This window comes from Ambystoma mexicanum, chromosome 1q (assembly GCF_040938575.1).
Source record: "Ambystoma mexicanum isolate Mex_15411 chromosome 1q, UKY_AmexF1_1, whole genome shotgun sequence".
Taxonomy (NCBI): Eukaryota; Metazoa; Chordata; class Amphibia; order Caudata; family Ambystomatidae; genus Ambystoma; species Ambystoma mexicanum.
In genome coordinates this window covers 1,482,644,818-1,482,662,414 of record NC_090922.1, presented here as the reverse complement: position 1 = coordinate 1,482,662,414, position 17,597 = coordinate 1,482,644,818, and the positions used below count along the sequence as shown (strand labels likewise).

At 43.3% G+C, this 17,597-nt stretch overlaps 1 protein-coding gene across 1 annotated transcript in view; it reads right to left on the bottom strand.

Annotated features, from left to right (window-relative positions):
• TMEM69 (transmembrane protein 69) overlaps positions 1-17,597 on the bottom strand; it is a 70,111-nt gene that overhangs the window by 30,053 nt on the left and 22,461 nt on the right. The window contains exon 2 of the mRNA XM_069642389.1: positions 6,687-6,764. Coding sequence (XP_069498490.1) covers positions 6,687-6,710 — 24 coding nt within the window. The 5' untranslated portion in view covers positions 6,711-6,764. The remainder of the gene's footprint in view (positions 1-6,686; positions 6,765-17,597) is intronic.

The window sequence follows — 17,597 nt, the reverse complement described above, 5'->3', positions numbered from 1 at the left end:
AGTTGGAGTTTGTGATGTTTTAACCAATGTTTGTACTTTTTTGCTTCCTTTTGCCACTGCTCCCATGCTTCTTTGGTGTTTGTTTTCTTCACAGTTCTCTTCGATTTGCATGCAATTTTCCTCTTTTCGACTACCAGTTTGTCATAGGTATGTTTAGGATGCGTCGCCTGTCTTTGTTTACCAGCGACTACTCTTCTAAATGGAAGCAACATCGGTAGATAGTTTAGACGCTCTGCGCCGCCATTAGTTGCGTCTACTTCAGTCGGCCACCCATAGTTTCTGGATATCTTTATAATATCTGTTTCCGTCAGGCGCAATCGGGTTTGCTGGATATTCACCTCCACTTGAAACTGATATGTTGGGTTGGCCGGCTGCTTCCCATTCCATGCGCACATCACGAGGTTATGATCACTGTGCGTGGTTCTTTGTACTTTGAATTCCAGGATACTCGTCAGAAGACCCTGGGAGGCGTAGATGTAATCCAAAGTGGCTTTGGAGGACAGGTTTTCTCAGGTCGGGATGTTCACTTGGTTAGGGAATAGTGTTTCGATGCTATGTAAATTTCGCGATTTGGCGACCGCCCTCCAGGCCTTTCCCCGTTTCATTGTGTTACCTTGTAGGGCCTTGTCTTCTGTGGTCCACTGTGGTTCTGCACAATCAGCGTTCAAGTCGCCACACACGATAATCTCAATCTTTTCGAACTCCGCGTAGATCCAGTCTATTGTCTCACCCATCTTTCTACAATATGCTTTTGTGTTTGTCCGTTGGGGATTCCAATATGTATTTATTATTGCTAGGTGAATAGTGTCTTCCTGTTCCCTCTGTGTCATTTGTTTGCTCCACGTTGTGGTTGTCACCAGCAACTCGTAAGATTCCATTATTTTCTTTGGCGAAGACAAACCGGGGCCCATTTTTATTGCGGTCAACAGGCCCGACCGATGGACGACCCAACAAGCCTTTTATGGCCGGTGATATTTCCACTTCAAATCCATCTAGTGACGGTTTCTCTAAAAGCCATGTCTCTTGGAGACACACGATATCCATGCTGGTTAGGTCCACGTCGCTCGCCACTGTCAGGTGAGCGTGACCTCGCGTGTTCCATGAACCTAGGGTTATTCTTTCGACGCTTGCCTCTCTCTGTGTGTTGACTGTTCCTGTCTGCGATTGTGCCGTAGACAAATTTTGCTGCTATCCCTGAGATTTCGGGTTTAGTGTTGCTTTTAACCAAGAACAAGGACCTTGTGGAGTTGCAGCTGCCTTTATTTTTTCCAAGTTTCTCATTTGATTTACCTCTGGTGACTTCCTACGCGTTCTTCTTCTTGGGCTAAGGATTGTTGCCCTTTGAGGGTCCTCTCTGTTCAACCGTGAGTTATAATTTTGCTGATTACTCTCGTATCTTTCTTTCTCTCTTTTCACCGGGGGGCCTGTTTTCGGAGGTATAGTTGCGATGGTTATACCGGTGCTCCAGGTCCTCCTGGCAGGTATATCTGTTAGGACTGAAGCACCTTTTTTCATGCCATTCTTTGCCCAGTTGGTTTGCTTTATATCGCTCTTCCGTTCTAGATATGTATCGCTGTGATCGTTCCTCCCTGTCTTGTACTTTCCTCGTCGTATCTTCGCTGTAACTTATGGTTTTTATTTCTGTTAACGTAAAGCCACTTTTTTCCAATTCTCTCACTGCGATAGGGTTAATGTATTGAATTCCCACCGCCTTGACATGGAGGTATGCCTTTGCTGTATTCCCTCTATTGTACGGCTCCACTAGTGTGATGTCTTCCGACTTGATGCTTTTTAACGTCGTTGTTTTGCTTATTATTTGAAGGATAGTTCTCCTATTCAAGACTATGTAGTCTTTGATTGCTTTTGTTTGTTCGATTTTGAATGTGCGTTCTGCATCATCTGTTCTTACATTTTTGCTTTGCTGTCTGCTTGCGTTTTTGTCCTCTCTTCTTGGCTCTGGAGTTGCTAGCCTTCTTGTTCTGGCCCTGTCCTCTTTGCTGTCTCTTTTGCTGCAGAGTCACTTCTTGTTTTCATTTTCCTTTGCGTTTGGCTCCTGACGATCTTTCAGGCCTGGCCGTTCCTTGTTTCCGTCTGCTTCCTTTACTTCTTTTCTGCTTGCTGATTGTTCCTTAACTGCAGTTTTTATTTCTTCGTCCTTTTCGATGATAAATACCTCCTGGTCTATGTCCCCAGGGTTTTCTTCCCAATGTTGCGAGAGATTCATCAAATCCGAGTCCTCCAAAAACTCTTCGGTTGCAGTTGGGGAGCCTTGGTTGTGGGGTCTCTGTTTCAGTGATCCCACAGTTTCTACGGATTCCTTTTTTTGGATCGGGTTCTTTGTGTAGTCCTTCTTTGGTTTTTGCTTCGCTCCTGTGGGTGAACGAGGCGGCATGATCTTCAAGTCTTTGCCTGATGTTTTGACGACCCTTGGGTCGCTTGCGGCTACGAGACTTGGTTCTCCCAAATTCGGTGCTGCCGCGTCGGTGGTTCTTGGAGACCCTGTTTTTCTCTTTTGCCTGTTCTTTTGACTCTTGCCAAGCGTCCAGTTCTTTCAGCCTTTCTCTGATGTCGTTTTGATTCCGTTGCGTTTGGTCTGTTACTGTTTGCCTTTTCTTCTCAGCTTGGAGCGAGTCTACTAATTTTGTTAATCCTCTTTCAATTGATAATTATAGCGAACCCCCTTACCTGCTCTGCTCCATCAGTATTGGAAACCTGGCATATTGTCATTTTGCCTGTCGTTAAAGCTCATTCTGCTTGATGACCCTGTTTCTCAATCCTGTCAGATTCCTGCTAATTCTTTCTGATGACATTATTGCTTTTAGTTGGCCTTATTGGTAAATGCACTTGAGAGGAATTGCTTGAAATGCAGCATTTTGGTCCCAATTTGAAATGATCTTAGTGGAGAAACTTATTATGCTTGGTCAGTGGCTCTACAATAGTGAGAAATATTTCAGTGGTCCAACCATTTGTTTGGCAAAAGATATTGTAGGGCTGGATATAGCACCAAGCATGTTTCTTGCCTCTTCCTAAAATCAATTATATCTCTCCCCTTGCTTTACAGTGCGAGTCGGGCATATATATTCTCACTGTTCAGCCACTAGGGCCTACGGTACTACCTTTCACACACACATACAGGCAAATATTTCTTCCCAATTGCCTATGGATTTTTGCCTGTTTATTTTTATCATTCAACCACGGGTTGCCCTAATCCAACATCACCTTTTACTTTCATCAATTTAAATTGTGCACCACGTGACCCGAAGGCTTAAGGGCACAGACAAATAACAAGAAAAAAGACAAGACAGTACAGAGAAAGAATACGGAAAGTGGAAGTCTTATTCCAATAGGAGGCAGAGGAGATCTATATAGCAAAATCAGCCAAAAATGTATCTCAAAAGTAAGGTCTTCAGTTTCTTTCTCCGTTGCTCAGTCGATGTCACTATTCTAATATCTGGGTGTAGAGCCTTCCAAGCCGTAGGAGCAGCAAATAAAAAGCTCCTTTCATGGCCTGTGTGAGCTTGTGAGCTGGTATTACTTATTAGTATGATTGGACCTCAGAGATCTTGCACATGATTTGTGGATCAGCAATTCCCTCATGTATAAAGGACACACGCCAGTCAAACATTTATGGGTCATAACTAGTAAGCGAAATTGTAGTCTTGCTTCAACAGGAAGCCAGTGCAGACTGTGCCTTGTATATGAACGGAGGATAGCACAGGGGCAATGCGCTGGTCTTGGAAGCAAGGTCACACAGAGCAACAGAGGTTCGAATCCCAGATCCACGCTTAGACACCAAACTCCGGTATTTAGGTCCGTTATAAAAAAAAATATTAAATTAGAGACATGATCTCCTCTTTTTAAGCCAGTGATCACTCTGACTACATTATGTTGTATAGTTGATAATCTTGCACATTCAGAATTCTCTATGCCCACCAAGAGGCTACTGCAGTAATCTATTTTTGAGCTCAGAATAGCCCTAGCTAAAGTCTGTTACCACACGATATATAAGGGCGAATCTGCGCCTGCAATTTAATAAGGTACACCGTGGAGGAAACCAAGCTACTGACCTGGGCTTTCACATTCAAATTCTGATCCGGATATACATCTTTTAATACTACAACCTGCTACATCGAAGTACTTGTATTGCACACTCAAATTCCGTCATTTATATTCAGTGCCTACAATCAACAATCAGTTTTTTCTTTGTTAACTGCCAGGCCATTGGTCACCATCCAAGTTTGAATGAGTTCATAGGTTTTATTTACAATATGTTCATCTTTGGTATGATTACCAGACAATGTGATGACACATTGTGCGTCATCCCCATAGTTGGTAAAAGCAACAGGATTTGCTTCCAGAAGATCAAAAAATCAAACAGTCAAAATATTAAAGGAAACAAGCTCCTTGAGGTACACCAAATTTGAGGCAAGAGGGTTGAGCTTCGGCCTCCTTACTACACACTCTACATAGACGATTAATTAGGAAGGAACCAATCCAGTGTGGCATTGTCTGAGAAAAGGGCTAGTTCTTTTAGTCTGGCGACCAACAGTGAGTGGTCGACCAAATCAAAAGCTGCAAATAAGTCCAGCAACATGACTAAAGCCGATTGACCCTTATCCATGGGCTTTAACAGTCTAGATTTTAGATCAAGAAGTGCAGTCTCTGCCATGCCCCTGCCTAAAAACGGATTGCCATTTATTTAAAATCACATCTGTATTCAAATAATCTGAGATTTGCAGGTAGGCGACCCGATCTAAAAACTTTCAAAGAAATGGTTATTGGTGATCGGGCTAGAATTTGTTAGTATGACAGGAGATAGGCTGGTGATCCAGGCATTCTTCAAGACATCTGGAACGTGAGTTTCCATAAATAAAGCATTTATAAACTTAAAGAGAGCCCCCATCAACCGGGGAGTACAGGCCTTAATGATAACTGCCGGGCATATATTACCTTTACAGCAAGTTGGTTTGAGATTGGCGCCATCACAGCTAATCCTGACTCCAACACAGTCTTAACATTGCACTGCTAGGCTCGCTGCCTGCAGGCCCTCCGATTTGTGATATTAACAGGCAGCTACAAGGATTTCCTGGCATTATCAATGGTCTCCTTTTATCTTGTCAAGCTTCCCTAACAGCCTTCTGAATCATATTACACCATGCTGCATCTTTCACCGGGAGATCAGCTTTATCAGCAGAGTGATTTTGCAGTTCCCTTAATATTTTAAAGAGTTATTTTTTGAGTCAGAGCGAGCATTCTGAATCCTGTTCTCAAACATATTTATTTTTGCTGCTATATTAGCCACCTTGTACTCTTTAGCAGCCTCCATGTAAAGCATCTTATCAAAATGTTGGCCTGTGATGATCTCCAAACATGAAAGCATTTTGTTTTCTTTAACTGAAGGTCTGAGGAGAACCATGCATTCCCTTTTCTGTCCACAACACATTTAGTAGAGTGGCGCAAGAGTATTAATGGCTTTGTGTATAGACTGCGTATACTTGTTGATAATATCAGCCATTTCCAACCCATCAATCTTCTGGAGCATGGGCCCCAGCAAAGGTTGCATGGCAATCGGTGTGAGTTTTTTGTCAGGTTTCTAGCTGTAACAGTGATCTTTTTAGTATCTTTGGTCCTGATGGGCTTATCACAGATGGTCCCGATGGCCTTATCACAGATGATCGTAAAATGAATGAAGAAGTGGTGAGACCATGGACGGGGCGCGACTTCCAGACCTGTTGTGTGACTACCCAATCCAGGGTATTACCCAGAATGTGAGTGGGAACCTTAATTAGTTGCTCAAAAGGTCATATTGTCAAATTCCTCTTCCAAATTACTTGCCATGTGATCAGCACTACTGCCCTATCAAATGTTAAAATCACCAACAACGATGGTCTTAGTATTAGATTTGAGGCTGGGTAATAGAAAACTGGACAGAGAAGCTGGTAAGTCCAGCATAGAAATGGGGGATCTGTAGACCAACACCAGATTAAAAGATTTTTCTTCACGGTCCTGATTTTCAACTGCAGAATTTTAGTCCACTCAATAGCGGGTACCGTTACTTCACAGACATCAAACTTTGCTTTCAAAATAAAGGCAACACCCCCCGATCTACCCTCCGGCCTGTCCTGACGCAAAATGTTAAAACCATGCGGAATAGCTAAAGATAGCATTGGATCTGCAGCCGCATGACATCATGTCTCAGTCAGAGGACATAGGTCTACATCCTGATCTGTAATGTAGGTGGCTGCACGCAACGCAAGCTTTAAAGGTGGCTTGGGATTTTAAAGTAATATTTTAAGGCCAGTATCATAGAGTGTTTTGGTAGCACATTCCGAGGGAGCTGGGAGACTATGCTTTAATGATCCATAATCTTAGGTATTAGCATATGACAGATCTTTTACTAATTACCGTCTTCTGACCGGGACACAACGTGTACAGTTCCAGATTAGTCAGAATAAAATAACTTGAATTTAAAGTTAGGTCAGAGACAGTTTCTTTCTCCACAGGCTTAGTTGAATCTAGTATTTCGGGTGTATTGCCCCTTCCCGCAGGGGAAACTGCCTCTGTAGAGTAGTGATTCATTGATTCCCACCTGTGTTTACTTGCATCCAGCAGCATGGAGTTAATGGCTTCCTTAATCAATGCCATCACTTGCATACTCGGACACAGAAAGAACATTCTTAACTCACCTCATCAAGAGTAGCGAGCACCATGCAGCCCGGAGCGCCACGGACCGGCACAGAACGGCTTGCGCTGAAGCACCGGACCTGGAAGAAATAGGTCACAGCGGACTATAAGGGTGCTGGTAAAGGTAGTTCCCAAGCACAAAGCACCCATAGTGTAAAGATGAATCTGGGCAGGTGTTTCCAAAAAACAGCTGGAAAAGCCAGCAAAATTGGGATCATTTTTAAAAGCACAATCAATAAAACAATCAATAAAACAGAAGTTATGCAGAATTAGTATGAGCCCAAGAACACGTTCATGAAAATAAAACGTGAGCAGACAGGGGCAATAAAATCCATTTTAAACTGGCAGCACTTTTCCTCCCAACAGTAACATACAACCCGCCCCAGCTTGCTGGTTTCTAGGGTAGTCTTCTCTCGGCGAGTGCCCTAGATATAGCGCTCAGCAATCTCTTTGGCAGCCTGGTCGACACAAATTATACAGCACTGATCGCTTTTATAGTCCTCTAGAGTGAGCAAATTGCTCAACTTTGTTATCCACTGTTTATAATGGCGCCTTATCAGGTGTTTTACTTTTCTAATTGATGTAGCCCGCGGTGGCGGACTATTAGTAACAATCACTAATTGGGAGCTGTGTGGTGCCAGGTGAGGACTCAAGAGTGGTCTACCATTTTGAAGTCAAGCAGTGCTAGCTCGTGTCTCTCTGGTGACTGAGGCTGATCAGCTAAGCAGGAAGGAACTCAGCTAAGCAGGAAGTAACTCAGCTAAGCAGGAAGGAACACAAATGCTTTTTCGCTACCAGCTGTCCAGACTGCGATGCAGCAGAACCTCTTCTTTTAAGTCTCCCTACGAGAATCTCGGATGGCACAACAAACCAGTGGTGGGAGAACAGGGTGTTGAGAACAGGTCTCCTTTCTCTTGTCTGAAAACTGACAGGGAATTATTCTTGATAACTCAGACTTCTGGTGAATGTGAGGGTCTGGGGTTTATGGCATCCTTCATAAAGCTAGTCCCATTTTCCAGTGCAAATGAGGATCGTGCTGCAGCATCCATTTCTGAAACAGAACCAACTCACAGGATCTTAATCCAAGTAGATTTCGATCCCCATTTCAATGAACTAGTGGGCACAATCCTTTTGAATTTTGGGCCTCAGCAATGGATGCCATGAGATGTGGAGAGTTGGAAGATGTGAATCTGCCAGTTTCCAAAGCCATGGTTGCCCAAAGATGCTTTGAAGTTTGAATCTGGGTTATTTCTTTCTGCCGTGCTAAGAAGTCAGTTTGGATTGTTGGCCACTGTGACGAATCCAGGGTATTCGTCTCTTCTCCCAAAGGGGGAGCCACCGCTTTGAGGCTAGGGAAGTGAGCTCGCTCGGCAAAAACCTTGCCCATAGGGGTTAGGGCAAGAAGGACCTCACTGGGAATGACCACCCCTTTGGGGATGCGTACTTCTGGGATACGATGAAGACCCATTTAAATCTGCACTCTCCACCTATATGGGGACCACAAAGGTTAGCGTGAAGCCCTTTTTATGTTACGGACATCACTGCTGTACCCTCCTCTGACTCAACATCTGATGCTCAGAACCCCATTCTCTCGTTTCAGAGATGAATATAAAAGAACCAAGATTCTGCCCTGGGAGGGAGATTCCTCGCAGGGCAGGATCGACCGCAGCATCGTCCGCTCTATTTGTCTCCTCCCATGACGTAGAGCTGAACGGCCTGGGAGGAGACACGTAGAGCGGACAATGCCGCGCAGAACCAGCATTGCCTGGAGGAGGGACCACAGACATGATGTACATGCAGCTCACAAAAAGCTGCTGAACCCTTGAACGCTGACCATCCAAGAGATTCCTTAAGCATCCTGAGAATCAGGAATAGAGGAAGAAGAGATGCCGGCAAATCCACAAGAACGCTATGCCCCGAGAAGGCCAGAGATCATGAGATCGTGGAAGTCCCGAAGGGCGTCCGCTTGAGAGAGCAAGAGAACGAGAGAGACCAGCAAGTATCAGCGAGGCCCCAAGAAGGCCTCCACAGCCCGAAAGCAACAGAGTGGCAGGCGGTGCAAATACCACTTACCCAGACATCCCAGATCCTTCCTGGTGGAAGCGCTGCAAGAAACCAGGTATGCAGACCCCACAGGAAGAAGGGAGATGGGTGGTTGAGTGCTGTTCGGGAGGACGGGGTCCAAACTGTGAATTCTTTACGGGCTAAAGAACCTAAGAACATTTAAGAAACCGAAAGTAGAGCGAGACAAGGGAATCGAATTGGCAACTTCTGTGGGGGGAAAGGGATGCAAACCCTGGTTAGAAGCAGGAAGGAGAGTTCAGAGACCGGAGAGCCCGCAAACAGTTTACAGCAGAGCCGTGGGGTCCAGAGAGACTCGAGCAGAGATCAAATTATAAGTCCAGAAAGTACTGAAGAAATATAAATCGCCCCGCTACCCAGGAGTGGAGAGACTCGAGGGGGTAAGCTGGCCCACAGAATACAACAGATCAGTCGAATAAGCCACTTGTGGAAAGTTCTGAAAGCTTTGTGGAATTGGTGAACCAGGATTGATTGATTTTTTTTTTTAAAGGAACCTGAATGGAAGCTATGAAACTATAGTGAATTGGTGAAGTATTTTTGCAAAAAAAACATTTATTTGAACTGGTTTTGTGAGAACTGATTTTTTGGGGGAAATCCTAACCGGGAAGCGAGACCTGGAAAGAACATCACAGGGAAGAAAGACTTAATAAAAAGGTGGTCCGCTGGGAAGTGTCGACACACCCCAGGGTGAAACACCGACTATTTTATTTATTCTTATCCGGTGGTAGGGCCAGGTAGTTGAACACCTATTTTTTTCTGTTTGGTTATTCTGACAAGCGCATTAGTTTTAGTTTCTAATGAAGGCAATCTCCCTTTAGCAGTAGGGGAAGGGACGCATTTTCTTTTTATTTAAATAAAGATCAGATAACAGGTTCTTTGTCTTAGTCGTACTTCTGGGCGCGCCACACTAAACTCATACATCGTCCGAGTGGCTAGGCATTTCATTGGTGGGAGCAGAGTTTTAACAAGATCTTTGTAAATGCAGATATTCTACAGTGCAGACGAATGGGAATATGATGGTAAGAGTTAGATTGAATGATTGCTCTGCTCCCAAAGGAGAATGCATGTCCTCAGTTCTTGGGAGTCCAAGAGTCCACTTGTGGGGGAAGGGAGGGTTTAATGCAATGGTCGGGGCACGGCACGGTCTTGAAGCAAATGGCAGAAACTTCACAAGATGATCAGACGAAGTTGAGATGGAAAGAAACCTTGTCAGAAATTATTCCATGTTCGAACTGGGCCACAGAATAAAAGCTGAACATGATCATGGCAAAGTATTGTACAAGGTGTGGCCTTATCACTATTCACCACAGCCTAATCAATTTGAGGGATTGTCACTGTTATCACAGGGACACGATACACCCCCTCCAAAAGGATTTGGGAAGTTTCATAGCATAGATAATGATTTTGTTGGCAGTCTTGGTTTGCACTAGGCGAGTCGCAGTAATCCAGAGAGTTGGCACAGGACAAAAGGCCTATAAGGTTAAGATGGTGAAGAAATGGACAGAGGCAAGGACTTTAGGGACTCTGGAAATGCCACGCGGCAGGGGTGACATAGGATTTGGGTACATGTAGCCACAGTCCAAGCGGTAGTGTCCTCTCTACATGGCTCGCACACGAGAGCAGCATGGCAGCACTTCTGGTGAAGGCTATAGCAGGAGGGGTACAGATTTGAAAGCATTGAGCAGCAAAAATTGGCTCAGTTATAAGACTAGCTAAGGGGTTGGCCGTCAATCAGTGGTTTATTAATGCCGATCACTAAGCAATTCACCTGGTGTTTTGGATAATGGTTGTGAATCATTGTAAATCTTTTTGGGATTAAACCTGTCATTTTCCACTGAATTAAAATAGGGTCACATATGTTGGTGTGAATGTAGTGATTGAGCGAAAAAGTAAGGGAAGCCAGGCGAGGTTGTGTTTTGGGGCATCGGTCATGGGTCGAGGGCCTTTGTTTATATCCCTTCTGTTCCTAAACCCACCCACGAATGATGTAATGTCAGGTATTTTGAATGTGTGTGAACCCATTGAAGTCAATGTAGATAATTGTGTAGGGCAATAAAGGACCAGACCATGGGCATTTTGTTTACTAGGTGTGGGTATAAAAGACGAAATACCCCAAAGGTGAAGTGGATATGTTGAGTAGTATGCACACTAGTCTACTCGCACTTACTTTAACAATGTCACCCCTTTTTGACTAATTTCAACCTCACCACTGCCAACATTTTCCATTGTGGGATTTGTAGTCCTGGATTTCAGCTTTACAAACAAGTCCAGGACTACAAGGCTACAATGCAAACTTAAGACTCAAGCTGGTCTGGTGCCCACAGATATCCCAGGTCTAAAAGGAAGACTTTAAAGACCATACTGAAGTCATCTGATGATCATCGAACTACACTAGAAGTCATTCCCACATCATCAGACGTCATCACGCTAAAGTCGGCAAATGTCTCAGAATGGTGGGTGATGATTTGGGGATGAGCTTAGGATGAGTCAATGAATACATACGAACATCATCCCTATTTTAGAAAACTTTGTCCCCGATGCTTTTAGGATGACTTGCTGATCACCTCAAGAGATTGCACGTTTGTCCCTGATGATTTGTGGATATTTCTGTGATGACCTGCTGATTACTGTCATTATTCCTGCCCCTCATGTCCCCAGCCCTCCAAGATGTCAGGCTGGAGCCAGGCCACGATCATCTACATGGCCCTCAAGGCCCTCTCCATCCCTCCAAAGACCCACTTGGAGTCAGACTTGGTGCTTGTGGCACCAGACTCACTCACTCCCATAAGATAACATTGTGGATGGGACTTGTAGTGCATTGATGGCGACAAGATGGATGCCCCCACATATTTCGGTTCCCAGAACTGCATGTGCGGTCTAGTCTTTTGGGTGTGGTTCAGCCCAGAGGCACCTCGGATACCCAAAGACTATTTAAGCCACACCCAGGCTGAGAAACATGCTTTGCGTTTTCTGCACCTGCAGTGCGACACTCACCGTGTTCGGATCGGTCTCCAGTAGGCCTGCATCTTTCTTCTGCGCTCAGCTTCTGCAAGAAAAAGAACACCGTTAGGACCAGCCTTACCTTGCGGCGCTCCTGCCAATCAGTCATCGCTCCTTCTGTTCTGCGGGCATCTTTGGCGGTGTCATTCCCATCCCGGCACGCCGCTTCCAAAGGAAAAGGGAAAAGAACAGAAAAAAGGCATTAGTAAGCATTCTGCAAATCTTCGCTTATTTTTAAATACTGTACAAGCTTCAAACGCTTACCTGAATCCCAGCCGCTCTGGGGGAACTCTGTCTCCGGAACTTCTCATCCATCTGCAAGAGGGAAAATACACTCCAGGTTAGCGTGGAAACATCTAGAGGCGCTGCATACCGCGCTTACCCACCGCATTTGTTTTTCATAACTGGCATCCACGCTGAAAACGTCGCAGCACCTAAAGGACACAGTAAAAGTCTCAGTTCAATGCAAATACGAAAGGGGTGCATCGCGCGAATCACGCTCTCACTCACCTTCAGCGCTACTCATCTCAGCAGCACGCCGCCATCCCCAGACGCCGGCCGCCATCTAAGGAAGGAAAGGAACGAAGTTAGAGAACTGTTCATTATACTTACCTGTCGGACTCTTGCCAGTGAAGTAACTAGGCAGCAATGAGCCTGCATCAATCAACACGCCCCTGCGCTGAAGGCAGGATGGAGAGCACACTATCCAAGAAAACAAGGTGAGCTGTGGATCAAAGGGGAAGAAGGGGTTCAAGCACACAGAGACAATGGGGAGTTAAACTCTACCAATCCTGTGTTTCAGGCCCAGTCTCCAGTCGAATAGCCTCCAGGGAAGGGTTCGAGGTCGTTAGAGGTCAGAACAGGCTGAGTGACGTCCCCGTGGTTACCATGTGAGCGTTACATTACTTCAAGAGCATCTCATTGAAACACGTTTGTTCTGGATAATTTGGGGATGACTTAATGATTACTTCAGACCATCGGAGTTTGTAGGATGATATATGGACCAATACAGATTGTCATTCAGCTTTTGCTGAGTTGCACCCAGTGCTCCAGATAAGATTTTGGAGGTGGGAGTATTTTACTCTCTATTTTTAAACTTTGAGAGTAAATGTGATTTTAAGAGAGTAAACCTGATTTATCTCCTTTGAAAGAGCGTATGCGACATCCAGACGACGTGTGCAAAAACTGTATGGAAATCATTACCATGCGGCAGCTTTCTGCATTGTGACAGAATACACCTTTCATTATTTTTGGCCATTTGATCTCACCTGTATATATATTGAAATGTTGAATTCACAAAAACCTAGCCAATTATATAGTAAAGCAAACATGGAATTGTATTGTGTGTTTTGAGATTCAATAGCAGAATTGTCTTTTGATGTTTAACTAAAGTCCTCATTTCCTGAGACAATGCACAAAACTTACCATGCTGTACCATCACTCGAGACAATAAGGGAATATACCCACGTGAGTACACATACTCTACGTATTGAACCACTTTACCTGTCACCAAGAGTGTGCAAGTGAACACATCATTGTAACTTTATCTTTCAGGCTAGTCAATATGCAAATCTTACCTCCTTAATGGAAATCTAAAATTGGGACCACCATTAATACAGCATCATTAAACCAATTGGAGCAATTCTCCTTCTAGAGACCAATTACCTCCTGAAGAACCACCCAAAACATTGAGTGGGGAAACACGTGTCAAGGACTTTTCAACAATAAGGAGTCTTGGCATCAACATATCTAATCAGTTGAATCACAAGGATTCTGAGTAACCCCCCCTTGGGGACTTCAAATCACCATATTTAAAGTTTGGAAACCCAATTCCCACAACGAAGGATCTATATCACAAGGGAGAATATGTAACACACAAGGACTCCTAGCAAAATTCCCCCTGTGAGTTTCAGACCAAAAATCTCAGGGAGATGAAAAAGGAACTGACTGACTATTAAGCCTCATCTCTACAAATGTGTGCATCTACTTTTCTTGATAGTGAATTCAACTATATTGTTCAGTTTTATATTATTTGTTACAATGGAAAAGCTTTTTATGTTACATATTAAAATTTGACCTACTTTTGAAAACTCGAATTTGAATCAATTGCTTAATTTAGTGGAGAAGGGCAACTTTGGGATTAAATAATTTAGCTATTATTACCTAATGGTATGCCAGTGTTATGATACAACAGTGCAGAGAGGCAAGAACTCCATGCTAAATGCTATATCTAATTTAGTGGTCAAGTGGTCATTTATATAGCTCTTTTGGCAAAGCGCTGTGAATAGTACATATTTATCACAATTACCACCAAACCAAAGTCGGTACTCCTTCGACCTCGAAAGGATGAAAGGCTGAGTTGGACTTTCCGGGATTCGGACCCACAACCTACAGATCATGCACAGATTGCAGCAACGAGTGCTCAACCGGCTGAGCTAGCTTACTGACTAATATCCTTCAGAGGTTGGTTAACTGAATATCGACTGAGGGATAATAATCACAGTACTTAGATGTATGACAAGCCCTTCATGAAGCGCTACATAAACTTAAATACCTATCTGGATTATCACAGGGACAGGTTTTGCTGAGTTTCTATTTCAATTACAAATGCAACTTTCATTTGTTTGTTTTTGAACAGCGCTTGCACTTCCTTGAGAGTCAGGTTTTGGATGTTTTAATTGTAGTCCTGAAGATTTGAGAGACTAGAACACCTGTGATCAGTGTAATGATAATCACTCACCCTTTAGCAAAGACTCTGCTGCCACTGACCATTTATAGTAATGTACCCCATTGACTGCAAGGTTGAATGGATGCAAACTAGACTGTGCATATTCATCATTTTACACACTGTTTTTATAATTGGAGTGTAAATTAAATTATAAGTGTAAAAATGATCAGCACCGGAACTTTGAAAAATACAATTGTGCAATACTGGTTTGCTTTCACTGGAAGAAAAAAAAAATTAACTTGTTGAAAAATATGAATTCTCAATTGCAACTTAGTTTTTCCATCTTATTAGTTATACAATCCTAAAATGCTAGGAAAATAAATATGCACAGTGCTGCTGTTTTGCTCCATAAGCAGCAACACAGCAGAAGCTGAATGAAAATTAACAATTCCTTTTATCACAGTGTGCAGTTTCTTTTTTTGAAAGGGTTCAGAGAAATACACTGTTTTAGAGGCTTTTGTCCATGGCTTGCAATTGCACCCATGTAGATAAAAATCAAAAGAAGCCTTCTGGTTTCTGTCAAGTAACCTGACCTTTGCACTGCCCTCTGCTCTAAACTTGTGTGTAAATGTACACAGGAAAATAATAAAGTCGTCGTATTTACAAAATTTTCATGTGTAAAAAGGCCTGGTACACACCTTATATCTTAAATGGTCTAGTATACAGCCATTTAATCTTGCAGAACTACAAATGGTCAGTGGCAGCAAAATCTTTGTTCAAGGGTGAGTGATTGTCATTACATCAATCATAGGTGTTATAGCCTCAAATTTTCAAGACTACAATTAAAACATCCAAAACCTGGCTCTCCAGGAAGTGCAAGCGACGTTCAAAAACAAACAAATCAAAGTTGCATTGGTAATTGATAATCCAGATAGGTGTTTAATTTAATGTAGCGCTTCATACATTGTTCGTCCAACATCTAGGCACTGTGATTATTATACCTCAGTCGATACTCAGTTAACCGACCTCTGAATGATGTTAGCCAATAAGATAGCTCAGCCGGTTGAGCACTCATTGCTTAGATCTGTAGGTTGCAAGCGTGAATCCCGGCAAGGCCAACTCAGGCTTACATCATTTCGAGGTCGATAAAGGAGTACTGACTTCGGTTTGGTGATAATTGTGATCAATATGTTCTATGTACAGCGCTTTTCCAAAAGCGCTATATAAATAACCATGAGATTAGATATAGAATTTAGCATAGATTCCTTTCCACTCCTAACTGTTGTATCATAACATTGGCATACCATTAGGTAGTAATAGCGCCAGGAAACAAGGACTTTCATTAAACATCAACAGACAATTCTGCTATCGAATCTCAAAACCTGCAATCAAGTTTATGCTTGCTGTTTTATGTAATTGACTAGGTTATATTTTCAACATTTAAATATATACAGGAGAGATCAAATGGCCAGACCTTCGAGAAATAATGAAAGGTGCATTTTGTCACAATGCACGAAGCTGCAGCATAGTAATTATTTCCATACAGTTTTTGCACACATCGGCTAGAAGTCACATACATTTTACTCTTGCAAAGGAGAAAAGTCATTTTTAATCTCTTAAAATCACATTTACTCTCAAAGTTTAAAAATAGTGAGTAAAATACTCCCACCTCAAAATCGTATCTGGAGCACTGCTATCAACCCACCACGACAACTTAGTCATATTGGGAGATTTCAACCTATGGTTAGAAAAAGAAAAAGTACACAGCAAACTCACTCTGCGCACTCCTGGAAACCTTGCAGTTGAAGCAAGTAGTAAATGGATCCATCCATGACGCTGAACATACCCTGGATGCCATTTTTTGTAGGGAAGAACTACGCGCATCCGCGCAACCTACACCAATGGTGTAGAGTGACCACTACTTTATCCTTCTACATCACACCCAAAACCCACCTACAGGCCGTGAAGAGAATACTCCACACCAGCAAGAAAAGAAAATGGAAGAACCTGGACCTTGAGGCCCTAACAAACTTTCTAGACACAACCGTCCCAAGCGAAAGAGATCCCACTGATACAACAGAAGACACACAGCAATTGGATCACCAAGGCCCTTGACCAATTAGAGCCAGCTAAAACATTCAAAGCAACACCAAGAAAACTGGCAGCAAAATGGTTCACAGAAGAACTGAAAAAGAGAAGAATACACCAGACAAGACAAAATAAAATATCAAAGACAACTGAAACTGTACAAAGCAACAGTCCTCAACACAAAGAAAACACTACTGTGACACAAGAATAGAATTGGCAAACAATCCACAAAAGCAAGAGCAAAAATAGACAATACAGGAGACCATCGACTTAGCCGGGGAAAATACAATCGCGACCACTGGACCACAGACACCAGATGAAACACAGATTACAGCAAAAATCTCATCTGCCTAGAACCAAATCATAATCGCCACACTGATTAAGGACACCAACAATGCAGGATCACCAAGGATCCGCTGACCGCTGGACGTCTTCAATGGAATCCTCAACCACAGCAACACACTTCCGGAACCTAATGAATCTATCACTCAAAAGAGGAAGAGTACCGTCCTCCATCAAATCCGCATACATCAAACCACTGATAACAAAAAGGTCAGAAAGCGCAGAAGACCCAAGCAACTAAACAGACACCCAACGTGCCCTACCGAGCAAAGATCCAGGAGAACCACGTCTACAAAATCAAACTTAAAATAAATCGAAACAAACTGAATACTCGACCAATCACAAATTGGCTTCAGACCGATGAGAGGAACAGAACGAGCGCTTCTATCGATAGGAGACGACCTGAAAATAAACACAGACGATGACGCCCAATTGGCCCTCCTTCTATTGGACATATCAGTGGCTTTTGACGCAATCAGCCACACAACCCTGATAAAAAAAAAGAAAGAACCAACCTACCATCGTTCAGCTCCAACTCCAAAAATATATCCTGCAGAGTCCAACAGGATTCCAGCCGCTTCCCTCTACTTTTCAACATCTGCATGTGCCCACTGATGATAATGATATCGATCCCACAGACTTACTGCCTACAACTACGGAGACGACACAACTGATCGTGAAAAACAAAACAGAAAACAGGAACACTATAATAAACCTCAACAACTGCCTCACA